We start from the raw sequence: 20,319 nt of genomic DNA on the forward strand, positions 1-20,319 counted from the left end.
ACATAGTCTTTTATTGCTTGTGACTATTTTGTAATTATTATGCTGCTCAAGCTGTCTCTTGTGTACGTGTGTATTGATTTTTTTTCTCATGATCGGTAATTAATATATCATTTGCCATAAGGTCAAGAGAATGCCTCTCTCCATTGTTCATACAAAGCACGACACCACGTAAAGATGAAGTTGAAAAAAAAAAATTCACGTGTCTCCGCACGGAATCGAACCCCCCCCCCCCCACTACCTCTCACAACAGTCTGCACGAGTGCTCTACCTATTAAAATACAGAAGAATGACATTTCCTTTCGTTAGAGCAGATTTTTCAACCTTTTTCTAGTCGCGAGCACTGCCTGTACCCGTCATGAAAAGAAGAGCACCCTTACGCAAGTTTGGCATACGAATTCATTTATGAATACAATTTTGCATACTTGAATGCAATTTGTTCAAGATGTTTGATTGGAACGTTGATGAAGTGCTCGACAGCACGAAATCGGGCGCGAGTATCGAGCACTTGTGTATTTCAGGGATCACCGTGGTGCTCGCAGTCAACGGTTTAAAGATGCCTGCCTTAGAGCGTAAAAAGAACGCTACCTAAATGTAAATGGTATTAATTAAACGGAATCGACCGAATATTGCTCTTGGAAACATGCGATTTTTGTTCGTTCGTTTGGTACAGACGAGACAGGGTACAACCTTTCACTTGAAAGTTAGAAGACAAAAGGACCGTATAAAAATGTAGATTTCTTTATTTCGCACACCCACACACCGAAATTTCTCTCTCAAAACTGGTGCACAGCGATTTCTAAACACATTTTGAGAATTTTTAAACTAGAATCGTAGCCCTATAATGATTGGTTGATGAGATGAGGGCCGAATCAGGACTTACAGCATAGCCTGTATATTATCAACATTTTGAAATCGGATAATTTTTTTGAATCACAATGTATTATAAAAAATCACGTTTTGTTTAATAGAAATTTACGGTTATAATATTCGATGGGGAGGATGATAAATCTCTCAGATTTGATGACGACAGCGTAGGAGAGGACGTGAGTCTCCCTTGATTGACAGATCTTATGAAAAAATTGTTAGCTTGAGGCATTTTGGTCGTTTATCACGTTTCTAACAATTACGTATAACTTCCACCAAGATATGCGGCTCATACGTCTGTTGGCGAGCAACATACACTTCCTTTAAACCAGTGGTTCCCAAAGTGTGGGTCGACATCCCCTTGGTCGAGTTAATGAGCTGTCGGGAGGGGTTCCCGAGAGATTCTCCAAAACGAAAACGTCCGAATGAGAAATTTCTTCTCATTTTTCGCAACGTAATTAAACGTAACGTAATATGTCAAAACTAAAAAATGTCTGAACTCTTTCAGTTGAACAACTTCTTACCGTATCATATAATGCAGTTTTATCAAATTGAGGGATTCGGAAAGAATCAACCGATTTAAAAATATTTTAAAAAATTGAAAACACACAATGAGATGAGTAGTATTGTCTAAATGTACAGGATAAAAATTTCTATAATATTTTATTATTTATTTACTTTTTCATAGATTATAAACAATTGTAGTAATGCTAGTTGTTCGTTTATAAAGCACTTTTGATAAAGAGATGAAGGCATTGAAAATATTGGAAGATTTTCTAAAAACATCTGGACGAAGGAGACAGGAGTCAAAATTATTGTGGCGGACTCAACACCGAGCACTCGAAATAATAAGAAATATTTCTATAGTTGAAAAATAATTTTGTATAATACAGCGAGGTGATCGCGCCACAACCATTGAAATGCTTATGAACATTCAAAAGTAATATATAACACAAATCAACTAAAATTATTCTTCCTACAGAACGAACACGAAAATATTTTTGCACTGGACCCTGCGTTTGGTCACCCAGTTATCCACTCTACACCATTACGATATGCCAGATACGCATTCCTTTCTAAGTTGCAGCTCCGTCGATGACACCGTCCGCACGATTCAAAGCTAAAAAAGCATGTGTGGGCGATCAGTTCGATATCTCATAGTAAAACAGTTCTTCCGAATGAATATCGAAAAGTATTTTGATTTCTTCCGTTATTGATTACGGAAATTGAAGTACATTCAATGAGTGCTCTGGAAAATTCGAATTATGGTCATTTTATAATATGGACATGAACATTCATAAACATTCAGTTAGCAAACTTTTTGAAGTTAAACCACTGTTTTTTAAACCAATGATCTGTACTCTAAAAAGATCCAAAATTTCTTATAACGGTGATGAGTTCGTCCAAAAAGCCTCTGTATACAACTTGATATTTTAAAGCCGAAAATCAGTTGAAATAGCAATACGCACACTTTTGAATACAGAAGGTGCAAAATACTGTGGGTGGAGCAAATTATCCAAAAACCCAGTCGGAGAGTTGCTGCTCTGTCTCTCCTGATGAAAAAAAGCAATTCCACCTTACTAAGTGCTATATTTACTGATATATTTGAATTCTAAAATCGGAGAAATACACCGGTAAATGCGGGAACCCGTTTGAGCGGGTATCTGTTATTCGATTAAGCTGGGCGGAATGTGTATATATCTATAGTTTTTGTTTCATTTACATCGTATGATAAAAAAACAAAAAAAAAATTTACTGAAAACGTGCGAATTTTCGAATGAGTTTTCAAAATATCGTTTCTCACCGTATTCGTAATCTCTGAACAATTCTGACAGTTACTTTTTCTTTTGATTGCGAGTTTTTCTCTGGCCGGGCTCGTCATTTGGGGAGGGGGGTCAGGGGGGCTCCCCCTGGCTTATGAAAATACACTAAAAATGGTATATATATATATATACAAATATACACATATATACGGGGTGACTATAAAAAAACTATCCCGACATATGGGCCCCCAACTATCATACCATTCACAGAAACTGAATGAAATTTTGGCATAAGGTATTTTGAGGTATGCGCTCAAGAATGATATGGAAAACAACAGTGTCACTCTAACAGTGTCCCTAGCCCCGTGCTCGCAAGTATTGAATCACCCGCGTCGTTCTCTCCATGAAGACAGCTATCAAGTCTATTTAACGTACGAGCCATTTGACTAAAACAGGTAGCTGATCCCAATGACTAGGGAGAAAAATTGCACGTGCGCCAGTATCATATAAAGTAAAGTAAAATAATTCACATAAGGTGAAAGTAATAAACTAAAATATGAAGGATTGTATGGCGTTCTCATAAGATACACGCAATTCTGTGTAGGTGTACAGATAAATATTTTGAAATTTCATTTCACATACAGTGTATAAAACACTGTTATTAGGGAAATGCATGTGATAGGCCTTAGACTTTGGTATAGAACCTTAGGAGTTGCGGGGAAAAAAGCTTATGTTTTCGGAGTACTCGTTGGTTTACTGCAAGACTATGCATCAAACTGCACAGTCTGGACATTCCAGAAGCTTATATATTTCATCTGCATGTATCAGACTCAGAAATGAGCTGAACGAATCACAAATGAATGGGGACATCTATGAATTCGTGTCAACACCAGCTTTAGTCTACTATAGTTAGTGTTGGTTTTGTGCGTAGTGTAAAATAAGATTTAGGTATCTCTTGCGTGCAAAGAGCGATATCTGCATACTTTTTTAATGTAATACATACCAATCAAATTTAATGAAACAAATTGTATTTTTCCATGACTGCATAAGTGGATAAATAATTTCAAATGATGCAGAGCTCACACGGTTTCAATGATATCCACTTAAAGAGGTTCGACTGAATATAGGTACACCAAAATAAATATAGTGTAACCAGAGAAAAATGGTAGTTTAATGACCTTCATCACGAAAAGTGATTGTTTATTCTTCAGTAGGGAGATTTGAAGGGAAATAGAACTCCAGCAGCAACCCTGGAGAATGTTTATTTTTTATTTTTTTCCCTAAAAAACTTCTTTAATAATGAACCCTCTCTTTTCTTGATGAAGGTCTTACTATGTCAGAGGCCCATCTTTCCGTGGTCGCACTGTATAATTATATGATTCGTGAGAAAGCAATGTTGAAAGGAGTGCACTCAAAAGCACGTCTTCAGAGTTCGGAAATCTCATTTGTTGAGACTTCGTGATAAAACGATACAAGCACTTGATGTGATTCAAGTCCGAATATTGCTATCGGTCTTGTCTTTTCTAGGACTTGGTACAGTGGCCATGCCTTATGACATGACCTGGCAAACCACACACAAGAGCTCGGCACTTCTTGAAGAAAGGATCGTAAGATTCTCCACTGCTGCACCGGCTGATTTCACCGACCTTGTTGCCGTCGCTGGTATTGACATCTAGGAGTAATGTGAACGAGAAAAATGGTGCATCGAATCTTGATGGAGGCTGATCACATTCCACGTTATTCGCGATAACCTCGAAATTACAAATGGCGCAGTGTATGTTCCGATAACGATTGGAACGTGATTCCGGTGACCGTATTATGTATACAGGTGCCATATACTCTTGGCATTTTTGTCTGACCGTGTAATCTTCCCACCGCGGACTACAGTCCGATATCAAGTAAGGCATACACACGCGTGAGTTTCCTCGTTTCACGAGGAATACGGAAACAGTTTTGAACACCATATTGCCGTTTTCTGTCTCCCATGCACCCCATGCATTCAAAGACTCGTTGAATATGAGTTTATTCATGAAAGCATCCTTGTCTCCCGGTTCCGGAGCATTGTATTGATTTGATGTTATTTGGACATCCCATAGCTTCAGCCTTTCTGGTTGGACACCGTTACATACACCACAAAAAAAATTTTTATACGTTGTATTCGTTTCTTTGTGATACGCTGGAATCACCGCAAATGGATCTCTGATATTCAAAGCGATACGCTGACACATGTTTCGCATGTTGCTGCTTCCTTTCCATCTAGAGCCACACTTGTCAACCATCCAGAACCATTCCGTCGAACCATAATTCGTAGGTATTTGAATACAGACAGGTAACACTTTGTCCAGACGTTCTCTCCATACGTTGGCGCGGTTGGGTGAATCGATGCAACAGGTATCGTATTTGACGCAATGAGGTCCGCATTCACAATGTCTAAAAGCTAATGAGTCGGTAGTATTCAGACTCTTGGGGTCTTCGCATCTGTCAGTTAGACAGGTAGCATTCAGGCTTTCGATTTCTGAATAGCTTACCTGATTGGGAGCACATCCACGAACAAAACGCATGGATGTGATAAAGATAACCGTACGAACCACTGCTATCTCCATGATAATTCTTCTGTTCCTGTAATTAGAAAATTCATGTTACTGTAAATACAAAAACAAAAACCCTTAAGAAATCCGATTAACTTTCTTAGCACATTTCTATAAAATGGTACGGAAGGGAACTTGGATAGCATTTTTGTTAATAAATGTCTCAAAATGGTGAAAAAAACATTAAATTACTATGAAATTATCCCCTATGCCATTTTCTGTAAGAAAGACATTTTTATATGAAACTAGCTATAATACCCGGCGCTGCCCGGGTTTTCTTCAATGAGGCTTTTTGGATCATGCGATATCTCCCTCTTTCTTTGAAGGACATGCAAACCCTGTCTAAGTTAACCGCGCGACTCATGAAAGAAACAAATCTAGATTTAAAGAAACGTAGTATATATATTTTTCCTTTTTTAACGGCGCTAAGTATTTCGATTCCCCCCTCTTTGAACTTCAAGGTATCCATCTGCCTATTTCAACTTCGAAAAATGCTTAGTTAAAGCTGTGGAATTTCTTCGATGCACTTTATGGGCCCATAATTAATTTTAAAACAACCTAAACTATATGAATTGATGCAGTTGAATATTAATAAACAATACGGAGACATTAATTTTATAAGTCCCATATCATCAATGATGTGGAAAACAACAGTGTCACTCTAACAGTTACGGTTACAGTGAGAAAATTTCGAAAATATCAGATGGCAACACCAAGTTTTTTGTATTGGAATGCGATCTCCATACTGAAAAACACTAAATAGCGTTGGAATGGCACCTGTAGCACGAAAATCCCCTGAGCTAGGCAAGGAAAAAGTAAAAAGGACTTTGCCGTGCACCAGAGCATTAATGTTCGTTTCATTCGTCACACCGTTTCTTCGGCTGAGATCCCAGCCTGATTAGTCCTCCACATGGTCATGTGGAAAATTTGTGAAACACAATAAAATGCTTTATTTTATGCTGCTTCTCTGTCCTTATTGGTTGTCCTCACTTTTAGCCTATCTACCGCCGGTAATTTTCATGCTACAGTTGCCGTTCGAACGCTATTTAGGGTTTTTCACAATGGAGATCGCATTCCAATACAAAATACTTGGTGTTGCCATTTGATATTTTCGAAATTTTCTCACTGTAACCGTAACTGTTAGAGTGACGCTGTTGTTTTCCATATCATTCTTGAGCACATACCTCGAAATACCTTATGCCAAAATTTCATTCAATTTCTGTGAATGGTATCATAGTTAGGGGCCCATATGTCGGGATAGTTTTTATAATCACCCTGTATATACATATATTGAGTACATGTTCTTTGCCCCTCCCTCTGGAAAAAGACGTCCCTGTCATTATAGGGCAGACTGGACCTGTAATTTTTTCCACCATTGAATGCCTTTCCTATGCAAGTAGAATAAAGCCAATACCTCATTGAAATTTTGATCATTAGCATTACATTTGAAATAAACATTTTGCGTATTCAGTTTCATGACTGTAGCTCAATGTTTTATGGTTGCGTATTTTTTTTTCTTTTTGTCTGAGATCGCATTGCGAAAAGCAGCATAAATACGCACGTGTCTTCGCTGTCCTTCAAGTGGTGGAACCCATATCTCGATGCAGAATGAAATGTTATGAACACTTATTACCTGACGACCCATTACTCTTCTTAAAGGATAAGAAAAAGAGATTCGAGTACGCACTTATTGTATTAATGCGCGAAAAGTGAGAACCTGTTCTTGGGACGGCAAAAAATTTTCACATTGCTATGTTCACATCTCAATAAAAATTTAAACGAAGAAAAACCGAGCAGAGAGTAGATCTCGTTTAATGTGTACTTATCCGGAGATGTTATGATTGGAACCATTAGAAGGCGAGTTGAATTTAGTTTTTTTTTAAATGCAATGACAAAAAAATGTTTGTCTTTTAAATAATTTATGAGAAATCTCACATCTCTAAAATTCATATGAACTCAGTGATAAATAATTAATCCTCTATGGTGCCGTGTATATTTGAATACACATGGCAAATACATGGTCAAAAACATTATTTATCCCTTTTAGACCCGAGAATTACCTAATTTTTTTTAGAATTTTCAAGATGTTTTCGCACATTTTGGATATTCGAAAAATCATAAATGCCAGCAGGACGCTCGGTAGCACCAGTTCGATAAGATACTTGCCTAAAGTACCAAAGGATGTTTAGACGTGTCGCGAGTTCGTTACCCGGTTCATCCTTGTCAGAAACTTTCCTGACACAGGGCCACAACAGATACGGCGACATGACTACAAAAAGTAATTGCTACCGCAGGGAGACCCATTTCGAGAGGGTTAACGCACCAAACTCTCGGTGAGTATAAAAAACAAGCCTGCCGTTCGGAATCGACAATAAATTGCAGGTCCTGGTCTAATTAGCTCTCGTGTGCAGAAAATGACCGTGGTACGCCAAAAATGATCAAATGATTAAATGTCAGCAAATCCTTATTATATTTCAATTTTTTGTGTGTGAAGAAGTACAGTAATTCACGTCGTTCAAATATTTTCAGCCAAGATGATGTTAACATAGAGAGTTAAAGTTTTTCTTCCTTTTAATTTCTTGACATTCTGGAAATTTTATTCCACTCCGCATAGAGATGAACTTTACTGAAATGTTTGATACAAAAGCAGCTATTTTAGCAGAAAAATTTCATCCTGCATTGAAATTGTGCTATTAAAAGTAACGCTCCTTTACAGAGTATGCATGAAGTACAACCAGAACAAAGAATGTTATGAATCAGAAAATTTTCATTCCAGAGAAAAATTAATTTTTAAGGGAAATGAAATTTTATAATTTTTTTCAATTACGAATTTAATTTAATTTTCAAAACTATGAATTAATTATTAAATTAATTAAATTTTTGAAATTCTAAAGCCCCAGTAGGCAAAGGGGGGGGGGGTGGTAATGAAAAAGTAACAAATACAAATACAAAAATAACGCCACAACAGGCAAAACGCCCAACGAGGTGGCTGAGAAAAAGATGCCCATAACAAATATGGATGTCACATATATTTAAAAAATACAGCAACCAAATTAAAAATGCAATTAACAAAAATTATAATCAATATATACTCATGATAAAATATTATACAATGCCCGTAAAGAATACTTATGGTTGTCTTGTTCTAAGTATAGATAGCTTCTCGATTTACCCCAACATGTTTATCGTATTTCTTTTTAAACGTGTCAATTGTGTTATAATTTACTACCTCCGGAGGTAAGCTATTCCATTTACTAACAACCCTATTAGAGAAAAATTCCCTGCGACACCATAACCTTGCATTGTCCCTCACCAATCGATACTGGTGTCTTCTTGTAAAAGCAGTCGATTGGCGGTGTACTAAAAGTACATGATCCATCCTATCCATCCCATTGAAAATTTTGAACTCTTCGATCATATCTCCTCGACACCTGCGTTCATCCAATGTAAACATATTCAAAAAATGTAGTCTCTCTTCATAACTCAAGCAAATAAGGACACGCGTAGCTCTTCTCTGCACCCCTTCAACCAGGTCTATGTCCCTCTGTAGGTATGGTCTCCAAAACCTTACAGCATACTCCAGTCCAGGACGAACTAAACCTCGGAAAAGCGGAAAAATGACTTTAGGAGAACGCGAAGAGACCTTTTTGAAAATGGGACCAAGCATTCTATTCGATTTTTTGACCACCGCTGAACAATGTTCAGAAAACCTAAGCCGCTCGTCAATGAGAATTCCCAAATCGGTGACCCTGGTTGCATCCGGGATAGTGACATCATTCAACTCGTAAGAGAGCCGTGGGTTGTTCGAACCAAAATGAGCGACCATGCACTTATCAACGCTAAACGTCATGCTCCATTCATTTGCTCATGCTGCAATCCTATTTAGATTGGTCTGGAGCGACTCCCTATCGCTTCGATTCCCGATTACCCCCACTAGCTTCACATCATCTGCGAATTTGCTAGTAATCCCATCGATACCCTGATCGAGTTTATCGATAAAAAGTGGAAAAAGGTATGGGGCCAAGGACACTTCCTTGAGGAACTCCACTTGTGACGTCTGTCCAACCAGAGAATTCCCCGTTCACCATAACTCGCTGCGACCTATCTCTTAACCACGATTCTATCCAATTCAGCAAGTTGCCCCCAATTCCAATCTCGTGTAAACGCTTCAAGAGTTCACCGTGTTGGACCCGATCGAATGCCTTCTGGAAATCAAGGTAAACAACATCTACATTTTTGCTCTTACCCAAAACCTTAGTCACGTGATCATAGAAGCAAAGGAGATTAGTTACACATGACTTCCCCTTCCTGAACCCATGCTGATTATCCGACAATACATTATTCTCGTCTATCCGCTTCACGAACTGCCTTTTGATGAGCAACTGTACGTTTGCTGTTTTGATATAATTGTTCTCATGGTGAATTTTTGAACTGAACGATGTTCAATCATTATTCGTACAAAACAATGCTTGTTTAGCAGTAATCTGCGTTCTCTTAAGTTTCTGAACATGTTTTTAGAGCACTTTGTATGAATTACACATAATTTTTTTTCTCAGTAATACAGTATATCAGTAAAACTAAAACAAAAAAAGCTGCCAATAAAAACATGCATATCTTGAGTGCAACAATTCGGTCCTTTTCTTCTGACATACTGACAATAATTTCTGTACCATAATTTTCGGAGGATGAACTGCATTCCCAAAAATTAGCGCAGAAAATGCCAGTTTTGGAATGTGTGTTGAGTTTTGTGTATGCCGCACCGAATTCCAGAACCAAAACAATAAACAATCAACCATGCGTTGGAAAGATCAAATTAACTGACGTGAATAAGATTCACGTGATTGAAAATTCTTTTATTATCGATTACAAATCATGTTGAGAAAAAAGGGTCATACAAATCATGTTGAGAGGTTTTATTAATTTTATCACATAAAATCAATAAAATTTCTCATAAAATTAAGGTGTCGAGCGTGAAACAAACAGCAAGCAATGCTCAAATATTGGGCTTTCCGCTGTGTTCTTTTTTCTCAAAGCTTCTCATAAGCACATCATCCTAGTTATTATCCATTATAGTTGTCCATGTCTTAACTATAACCGAATTTGACTTGGGCGGGGGGGGGGGAGCTCTAAGCAAAGACGTTAGGGAAACTCTACGACTAAGGAAAAGGTAAAAAAAATACGTATTTGGACAGTCAGAGAATGCATGTTGTTTTACAGTAGGTCCTCAAATTAATGAGCCGCTTCATCATGCTCATGCAGAAATCAGGGGAAGAATATGTTTAATATGAAGTACAGTATTATATCTACTGTACAATGCCTACGTCTATGCTAATCTTTTTATTTTCTCTGAAGAAGAAAAGTACAAACCTTGCACTTTGATTGCGAAAATTTTCTCTTCCATCACACACACTTTTGTGTCAAGTTTTTACACGAAAGTAATCCGTAAATTGAAACATTACATGCATTTGACGGAAAGAAATAATTTTGACATTTTACTTGAGTTTGAAACATGATTTCTAAAAATCTATTGATTGTATCATTACAAAAGTTTGATATGGTATTTTAGTATATATTGGTAAGGTTCTGTACCGAAGTCTAAAGCCTATTACATGAATTTTTCTAATAACGGTGTTTTATACACTATATGTAAAATGAAACTTCAAAATATTTGTCCGTACACCTACACAGATTTGCGCGTATGTTATTAGAATACCATATACAATCCTTCATATTTTAGTTTATTACTTTCACCTTGTGAATGATTTTATTTTACCTTATATGCCACTAAGCGCACGTGCAATTTTCTCCCTGATCGTTGGGTTCAGTTATCATTTTTTAGTCAAATGGCTTGCACGTTACATCGACTTGATAGCTCTCTTCATGGGAAGAGCGACGAGAGGGATTCGATAATTGCGAGCACGGGGCCACTACTAAATACAAATACAAATACAACGCCACAACAGGCAAATTGCCCAACGAGGTGGCTGACTTAAGAGCATCATGGATCCCCGAGCCATTTTTTGGACGCCCTACCTACTACTACTCCACACATGCACCTGTACCATGTAGTATATACACCATAGAAATGTGCTAAGAAAGGTAGTCGGATGCCCTAAGGTTCTTTTTTGTATTTAAAGTAACATGAATTTTCTAATTACAGGAACAGAACAATTATCATGGAGATAGCAGTGGTTCGTACGGTTATCTTTATCGCATCCTTGCGTTTTGTTTGTGGATATGGTTCCATTCAGTTAAGCTATTCAGAAATCGAAAACCTGAATGCTACCTGTCCTACGGACAGATGCGTAGACCACAACAGTCTGAATACTGCCGACTCATTAACTTTTCGACATTGTGAATGCGGACCTTATTGCGCCAAATACGATACCTGTTGCATTGATTCACCCAACCGCGCCACCGTATGGAGAGAACGTCTGGACAAAGTATTACCTGCCTGTATTCAAATACCTACGAATTATGGTTCGACGGAATGGTTCTGGATGATTGACAAGTGTGACTCTAGATGGAAAGGACGCAGCAACATGCGTGACATGTGCCAGCGTATCGTTTTGAATATCAGAGATCCATTTGCGGTGATTCCAGCGTATCACGAAGAAACGAATACAACGTATAAAAATTTTTTTTGTGGTGTATGCAACGGCGTCCAACCAGAAAGGCTGAAGCTATGGGATGTCAAAATAGCACCAAATCAATACAATTCTCCGAAACCGGAAGACCAGGATGCTTTCTTGAATAAACTCTCATTCAACGAGTCTTTGAATGCATGGGGTGCATGGGAGATAGAAAATGGCGATATGGTGTTCAAAACAGTATCCGTATTCCTCGTGAAACAAGAAAACTCACGCGTGTGTATGCCTTACTTGATATCGGACTGTAGTCCGTGGTGGGAAGATTACACGGTCAGACAAAAATGTCACGAGTATATGGCGCCTGTATACATAAGATGGTCACCGGAATCTCGTTCCAATCGTTATCGGAACATACACTGCGCCATTTGTAATTTCGAGGTTATCGCGAATAACGTGGAATGTCATCCGCCTCCATCAGGACTCGGAGCACCATCAGTGTCGTTCACATTACTCCTGGATGTCAATACCAGCGACGGCAACAAGGTCGGTGAAATCAGCCGGTGCAGCAGTGGAGAATCTTACGATCCTTTCTTCAAGAAGTGCCGAGCTCTTGTGTGCGGTTTGCCAGGTTATGTCATAAAGGATGGTCGCTGCACCAAGTCCTAGAAAAGACTGAAGACCGATAGCAATATACGGTCGAATAGCAATATTCGGGCTTGAATCGCATTGAGTGCTTGTATCGTTTTTCACGAAGTCTCAACAAATGAGATTTCCGAACTCTGAAGACGTGCTTTTGAGTGCACTCCTTTCAACATTTCTTTCTCACGTATCATATAATTATACAGTGCGACCACGGAAAGATGGGCCTCTGACATAGTAAGACCTTCATCAAGAAAAGAGAGGGCTCATTATTAAAGAAGTTTTTTAGGGAAAAAAATAAAAAATAAACATTCTCCAGGGTTGCTGCTGGAGTTCTATTTCCCTTCAAATCTCCCTACTGAAGAATAAACAATCACTTTTCGTGATGAAGGTCATTAAACTACCATTTTTCTCTGGTTACACTATATTTATTTTGGTGTACCTATATTCAGTCGAACCTCTTTAAGTGGATATCATTGGAACCGTATGAGTACTGCATCATTTGAAATTATTTATTCACTTATGCAATCATGGAAAAATGAAATTTGTTTCAATAAATTTGATTGGTATGTATTACATTAAAAAAGTATGCAGAAATCGCTCTTTGCACGCAAGAGATACCGAAAATCTTATTTTACACTACGCACAAAACCAACACTAACTATAGTAGACTAAAGCTGGTGTTGACACGAATTCATAGATGTCCCCATTCATTTGTGATTCGTTCAGCTCATTTCTGAGTCTGATACATGCAGATGAAATATATAGAATGTCCAGACTCTGCAGTTTGATGCATAGAGTCTTGCCGTAAACGAACGAGTACTCTGAAAAGATAGGCTTTTTTCCCCTCAATGCATTTCCTATTACGTGAATCATTCGTGTTACATGGAATGGTTCGAAAACTTTCAGAGAGAGAAGTGGAGGCACACCTGATGAAAGATCCCGACAAAAGACATTGGTTTGTTGGACTTGAATGACTGTAATTCTCCGAGATAATGATCGGTGCTAAAATTGAGCTCACGGCGCGAGTGTTTTATGTTAACATGTGCATCCATATTAAAAAAAAAAAAAAAAATGTTCGCTAGCCGAAAAATTTGTAAGCATTCGTTAGCCGAGCTGTCATTGTACGTCAGAAAGATTTACTTATGAAACTTCATCAGAAAAAAAAGTTATTGAATAGGTGGCAGCTTTCAAATACAGTCGAATACCTTTATAGCGAAAATCTCGTTTTAACGAATACCGTTACAGCGAAAATCTCGTTTTAACGAAATACTTTCTAATCCCCCAGATAAGTTTACATAGGAACAATGCAAGAAACCTGGAATTCTTTTATAAGGAAGTGATTTCTTCGGTCTCTTGGAGTTCGTTATAACAGGATTCAACTGTAGCTGCAAAAGTTTAAAATCAACTTTTTAGTCTGAAAAAGCCATGACTTTATTACGATAACTAATATTGTTTATAGTGGTTATTATCAACTATTAATTAAGAAGAATTACTATTGTTTTCTTTCCCTCCAAAATCAGTTCTTATATTGATTTTGGACATTGCTTACCACAGGCATTACATAACATTCAATGATATGCAGGTTTTTTTCGTTGCGGTTGAAGGTCAGTTTTCTGTCAAGGCAACCTTCAGTAGTGGCCATGATAAACATTATAATGATAGAAAAGATGAACGATCCAGCTTGACCAGTTTTCTTTCTTTCTTTTTAATTTTCTTTTTTCCACTTTCTCTAGAAATATCCAAACAAGTTTTTCATTCCTTTCTATGTCTATTATTGTCTCGGATAATTAAGCATTCGCTTCTCGATTCGAGCCGAACATGTCATAAACATAAGACGCATCCTCGGGAAAAACCCCCACATCTTTTTCTTTCATCTTACAACCAGTGTTATTTTTTGTTTCAAATACTTATCCTACCGGGATTATTGTACTTTGAACCTCCTATCACGTATAATCGATGTAAAACAATGGTAAGTACACGATTTCTTTTTCTCTTAGAATCTAGTAAAATTGTTTTCCATAATAACAGTAAGAATATCAATTAGAGATGGTTACAAGAAGTTATAAGGGGCTAAAACAGTTCCTTATACAGTGGAATTTTGATTTACGAGTTTTATTCGTTCTCAAATGTTACTCGTATACCGTAAACTGGGGTGACTTGGAAATAGATTTTCAACTTCATATTTATTTTGCAATTTGTGTAAAATACATATTATATAATGTTAATAGCATTCTAGGAGACGATGTCCCATAATGGTTGTTACAATAAATAGGTTTATATAGGTTTATAACATACAGTGCAATAATATTATTTTCAGATATATAGTGAAAAAAAGTTCAAAAGAGAAAGAAGTTAAAATAAAAATAGAATGAATAAAAAATAAAATGCAATAAAAATTGTAGTATAATAAATAAAGGATTACTTCATACAACGGTGGAGGGGCTATAAAAATATTTTATACATGTTTTGTATTATATCCCTGATGAATTTGAATTGAGATTTGTTTTAAGTAATAATAATTGTTTTATATCTTATTGTAATTGAGAAAGTGAATGCAAAGTCGTACGCTAAATCACCCGTTTGGGGGTGGGGAAGTTGACTTGAGTAAAAAAAAGTAATGGAGTAGTGTACAGAAGTGACCCCAATGAAGAGGTGAGATTGCCATGATATTTTGCTTTTCAAAGCGCATGTTTACATCTCGACCAACCGGAAATAATTATGAACAAATAAAACAAAATTATACATTGTTTTTGTTGCAAGTATGAATACAGGGAATTGTTATATGCAAATCTGCCCAGTCGAAGATGTCTGCTTTGTTGTCAATCTTTAAATGTGGTGTTATTGTCTTAAATTAATTAAAAAGTTAATCTGCTCTTCTGTGCAATTTCTATAGGGCCTGTAGCCTAACATTTTCTTATACGTTTCTGGCATCTGTATAACTGTGTGTGCCTGTAAAGAATGTAGTATATTGTGCTTAAGTCAGCCCACAGATATTAAACTTTACATTAATAAAACTTTTTTTAGCAAACTGATTTAATTAGATTATTTTTCATCCACAGTTAAAATAATAGGTATACTTGCCAAAACAAATTTCCATCCAGACTGTAAGATATAATCACACTAAGCCTTGTAAACAAAGTTTTACAATGTCTGATTGAAATCTTAAAACACAGGTTATGATAAAATTAGGTGAGAAAGAAAAGGCGGAATAATTATGAGAGATTTAGGCACCATATTTTCAGTCATGAAGGTTCAAATTGGCGGCTAGACATGTAATCACCTCTCTATTTCTTTTACAATGACTATGAAGCAATCTAAAATAAGAAATTAGAGAATGTATTCAAGTCATTTCAGTCTACGGAAATTATTAAAAACTATTTCGAAGCAAACTGTATTAGTTCCCACATTCTCAAATTTTTGCGTTGGTTTTTTCTCAAGATTCTTCTTCCACAGTCGATCTCGCTTATTACGTTTTTCGAAAAACCATCATGAAAAAACGTTGTGAGCGGGAAAACGCTTCAAGCGGGAATCTTAATGAGAATTACTTAGAATTGAGACCACGAAAGTATGTTGTACTAAGTGGGAACGTTATAAGCGAGATCGACAGTATATCCTGTTCTTTCCCTAATTTTCAGCGATTTTCGAATATTTTGTTACACTTAGAAACACATAATTTTTCTTTCTTGGAAGTAGATGTATGAAAGGAGACAGGGCAACAAGTTTCTGGTGGGAGCTTAGAGAACAGGGTACCATTCAAAAGTAATTGTATCTCAGCATATTTACGGCCCCTTAGAAAAAGAAATGATATGCTAAAAATGGGTGCGTTATTTGGATACTTTTTATATCCGAAGTTATATTTCAGAGTTATCTAAGCTGAAATAGAATTGAGTTTCCCCCCCCCCCCCCCGTTTATATTTATTATTGTTATTCTCTCTCTCGGATGCTTTCGAACCATCAAAGTCAAATAACTTCATTTTCTCTTTTGAATTTATATACATAGGAGTAAGCCACGCAAGCTTTGAACCAGACTGATGTCCAAATTTATTTCATTCAAGATATTTGTCATCGTGCACACCTTCTCGCTGACATCCTCATTATCTCTGAGATACTCAGACATAAAAGCAGCGAATGGATCCTGCCCGCTAAGGGATTCCTGCAGCTATCCCCGCAGCAATGACTCCATCGAAACACACAACTGTGACTGCGGGAAGTATTGCAACGAGCACCGAACATGTTGTTTGGATTCGCCTTTCCTCAATCATTCCCGGATAGTCGACACCAGGTCGACATGCCGTGTGATCGATCAAGGCCAAATGAGTGTCTTCCTAGTGGACAATTGCAGCGAATTTTACGAGGGACCTAGGGCGATTCGCCGAATGTGTGAAGATGAATACGAAATGGATCGGAGCGATCCGCTCGGTAGCGCCCCTGTTACCAACCAAAAAACTAAGACTACGTACAAGTCATTATACTGTGCTTTGTGCAACATGGAAAAGCCGCAAAATCTTGTAATATGGCAAGTATATCTGGATTGTTCCTCGCTCGGTGATTTCATGAATGTATGCACAGAAAACCACGACTTCGTAGTCAGTAATATAATGTACGTGAGGGAAAGTAGTAAGTGGGGCTTGTGGTTTTGGGACAAGAAAAGCGACTGGAAGTTCAGGCATCTTCCTATATTTTACAGGTTGCCGAAACAGCTTGAAAACTCGGTGAGCGAATGCCGGCCGGGCCTAATCTCCGACTGCCCGCCTAATTGGAGGGACTACGAGGTCTTGAAAATGTGCAAGGCTTACATGGGTGCGGTATATTTTCCTCACGCCGCATTCCGCAATATCCACTGCGCGATTTGCAACGGAGTGAAAAATTTCACCGATTTGAAGTGCGAACCGGAATACCCACCCTCTTTCTTCAGAGGGACAGGAGCGATGTCGTTCAGTCTGCTCATGGATATCGATTTCCGGAATGGAGACAATGTCGGTTTCGTGAAGAAGTGCCAAAAGGGACAAGTATACGACCCTTTTTCGAAGAAGTGTCGCTACATCGAGTGCCCCATCCCTGGGTACAAATTGGTGGATGACCACTGCTTACGGGAAAAGAATGACGAATGACAATGTGCAATTCGTTCGCTGCACAAACGCGGAATTTTTCACATATTTTTACTGATTCACCAAATGTTTGTGTATCCTAACATGTCCAGGTTTCTGCATTCCACGAAAAGGAAACAAAAATGAACATACAGCAGAAAGAAATTGAAAAAAATTAATTTGTGTTTTCTCGATGTACTGTCTTTTTTTCTACAAAATTCAAAAATATCCGGTGAACGAGAGAAAAGTCCTGGACACATTTTAAAAATTAATGACAAATCAACCAATTGGCGTGAAAATACGTGGTTTGCATTTAAATACTTATCATGTTCAAATTCAACTCACGGGTGGCGCTGTGAAACGAAAAAGTGCATAATCCATACAATGCAACATAAAAAGTATATAATTAATGTGTGCGACAATTTGCGTTGCATGACTGACTGGGAAGGTGGTTCTTCGGAAGTAACGAGAACCTTTTGGACTCCTTTCATTCCAGTAGATCATAGTTTATAGCTCCCTTCTTCAGAAATTTTTTCCTCTTATCGCCCTCCAACGCAATCTAACCCATAGGATCCTGTGTTATACATGTACATGGGTCAAGAAACGGGGGTGGGGAGCATTGCTCCCCCATCGTCAAAGGTGGCGTCGACTGATCTAATGTATATATGAATTGACATCGTCATTATCGTGCCCCACCAGATTTCTAAATTCATCTTCGCCTATGTACCTGTAGCTTCTGCCGCCCCCCTGGAACTTTCCATCGCCCCCACGGGGACGTTAACGCCCACGTTGGGAACCATTGCAGTAGATGTACGGCTCCGTGAGAGCATGGGATGCGTTGCATAAAACTATCACATGAGCACCCTTTTTAGCTCAGGCTACATCTAAACGGTGCTCATATTGAAAAGTGGTAGTTTAATGTAACGCAAAATTATCATAAACATTAATTATACACTGATTGTGTTGAGGTCGGATTTTTCGTTTTGCAGAGCCATCTGTGAAGGAAATTTGAACTTTTTTTAATTCATCAGATAAAAAGAAGAAAAAAAACTCTAGCCACGTAAAGTTTTTTTGCACAAATCGCACCACCTTTTGTCAATGCAGTCGATTCCCGTTTTAACGAATAACGTTATAACGAAAATCTAGTTTTAACGAAAACTTTTCAAATCTCTCAGATAAAGTTTACACAGGAACGATGCCACAAACCTGGAATTCTTTTATAACGAAATTTCGTTACAGCAAAGTGATTTCTCCGATCTCTTGGAGTTCGTTATAACGGGATTCGACTGTAATTTTTAAGATGTGTCCATGCCTTCTTGTCCTCTTTGTATAATGAACAGTGAAATTTATGACTAATCATAATTGATAATTCGGGGTCCTCTATTAAACTCATCTAACGCCTTTCAACATTACTCAGCTGATTCTCATACAAATTTTCCGCATAAAATAGTAATCTATTTTTATTTTTCTTCCTTACAAAGAACAAATATTCTTGGGGTTATTGTATAAAAGTATTATATTACAGAATAAAAATATTCTTACTAGCTACTAATAAAAAAATTAAAATTTGAGAATTTTATTGGTTTGGCAACAGATGGCAGCACTAAAATATTGGGACAAAGAAATCGTACCGCGATTAGACGGGTTGCTAATCAGACCAGAATTAAAGTTATACTCCCAAAACTGGCACTTGCGGGCTTAAGCATTGCCCCCACATACTAGAGCAGAGCTCCTAGGTATGGGAGGGGGGGGGGGGTTCCTCTTCATGGGCCCTTGTATAGTTAATTCATAGCGTGAAAAACAAAAAATAATAATTGGCCCGGGCCCTGGGGCTAGATCCCTGCTCCACGCCCTTGTGGGGGGCATGGACTTGGAATTCCTAAATCACGACTCTACTAAATCTATAATGATATTTTAATGTGTGGATGCTTGTAATTAGCTATTTAATTGGTAGGTTTCTTTTTCTTGTGGTCGGACAGCATAGGTGGAGATACGAGGGGGCTGGCGTCAAAAAGGGAGTGGGCAGATCTAATGTATATGTTGTGTAGGAATTGACATCATCATCGTGCCCCCAGACTTCCGATAGATTTGAAAGTCTGGGGCCACGAATGATGATGATACCAGTTCAAATATACATATATAGATTACATTAGTCGACTCCAACTTTGACGCTGGGAGGGTCCCCCCCCCCCACCATAACGCCGCGTATCTCTGCCCGAGTAAAACTGCGAAAGAGGACACTTGCACGCACATCCTTAGTATCGTACTTTCCGATTTCCACAAAAGATGGCACCACGGTACAAAAAAAAACCATCACACACTGCAATACTTTTTCCCAACTACGAACAACTAAAACAAGAACAAATAATGATCCGCCTCCCATCGCTTATATATGTTTCATACACACAACCGTCTGATAAGTTTTATAACTTTGCCTGAAGCAAGGCGAGAAGTTTTTTTTTCTTTCGGGAGCATTTCTTTTTTGTGAGACGATTTCGTCCTAGAAATCATCATTGTGAGTGTTTACATCCCATTTTCTGTATTTCTGAATGGAAGAGTTGGCACTCCGATCCTCTCTTCACTTCAGTACACGGCGTTAGCTGTTGGATGAGCAAAGAATGGTGTTCTTTAAAATGGATGTTGTGGTTGTCACTTAAATTATCCGTCTTTCTCTATAAAACTCGAAATTTACACAATTTAGATCAAAATTCGCCGAGATGTTTAAAGTTTTTCTCTTCTAACGGTATTTGGGGGACCAACTAGTACATAAAAACGTGAAACACTA

General features: G+C 37.8%; 3 protein-coding genes across 3 annotated transcripts in view; 2 read left to right on the forward strand and 1 right to left on the reverse strand.

The window, feature by feature from the left end:
* Positions 1–1,571: 1,571 nt before the first annotated feature.
* LOC149082581 (uncharacterized) overlaps positions 1,572–20,319 on the reverse strand; it is a 51,192-nt gene continuing 32,444 nt past the window's right edge. Inside the window, exon 2 of the mRNA XM_089235846.1 lies at positions 1,572–5,246. Within this exon, the coding sequence (XP_089091972.1) occupies positions 4,151–5,230 (1,080 nt within the window). The 5' untranslated portion in view covers positions 5,231–5,246 and the 3' untranslated portion in view covers positions 1,572–4,150. The remainder of the gene's footprint in view (positions 5,247–20,319) is intronic.
* On the forward strand, positions 6,949–13,002 carry LOC149082582 (uncharacterized). Its single transcript, XM_089235843.1, has 2 exons — positions 6,949–7,072; positions 11,376–13,002. Exons 1-2 carry the CDS (start codon positions 7,053–7,055, stop codon positions 12,469–12,471), a joined length of 1,116 nt encoding a protein of 371 aa, XP_089091969.1. The 5' UTR covers positions 6,949–7,052; the 3' UTR covers positions 12,472–13,002.
* LOC149082583 (uncharacterized) lies at positions 13,534–17,728 on the forward strand. The gene is made up of 2 exons (XM_089235848.1): positions 13,534–14,416; positions 16,448–17,728. The coding sequence occupies exon 2, from the start codon at positions 16,479–16,481 to the stop codon at positions 17,556–17,558; it is 1,080 nt and encodes a 359-aa protein (XP_089091974.1). The 5' UTR covers positions 13,534–14,416; positions 16,448–16,478; the 3' UTR covers positions 17,559–17,728.

Source organism: Pholcus phalangioides, unplaced genomic scaffold, assembly GCF_987345545.1.
Source record: "Pholcus phalangioides strain wild (caught in Gottingen) unplaced genomic scaffold, Ppha-v1.0 ptg000009l_1, whole genome shotgun sequence".
Lineage (NCBI taxonomy): Eukaryota > Metazoa > Arthropoda > Arachnida > Araneae > Pholcidae > Pholcus > Pholcus phalangioides.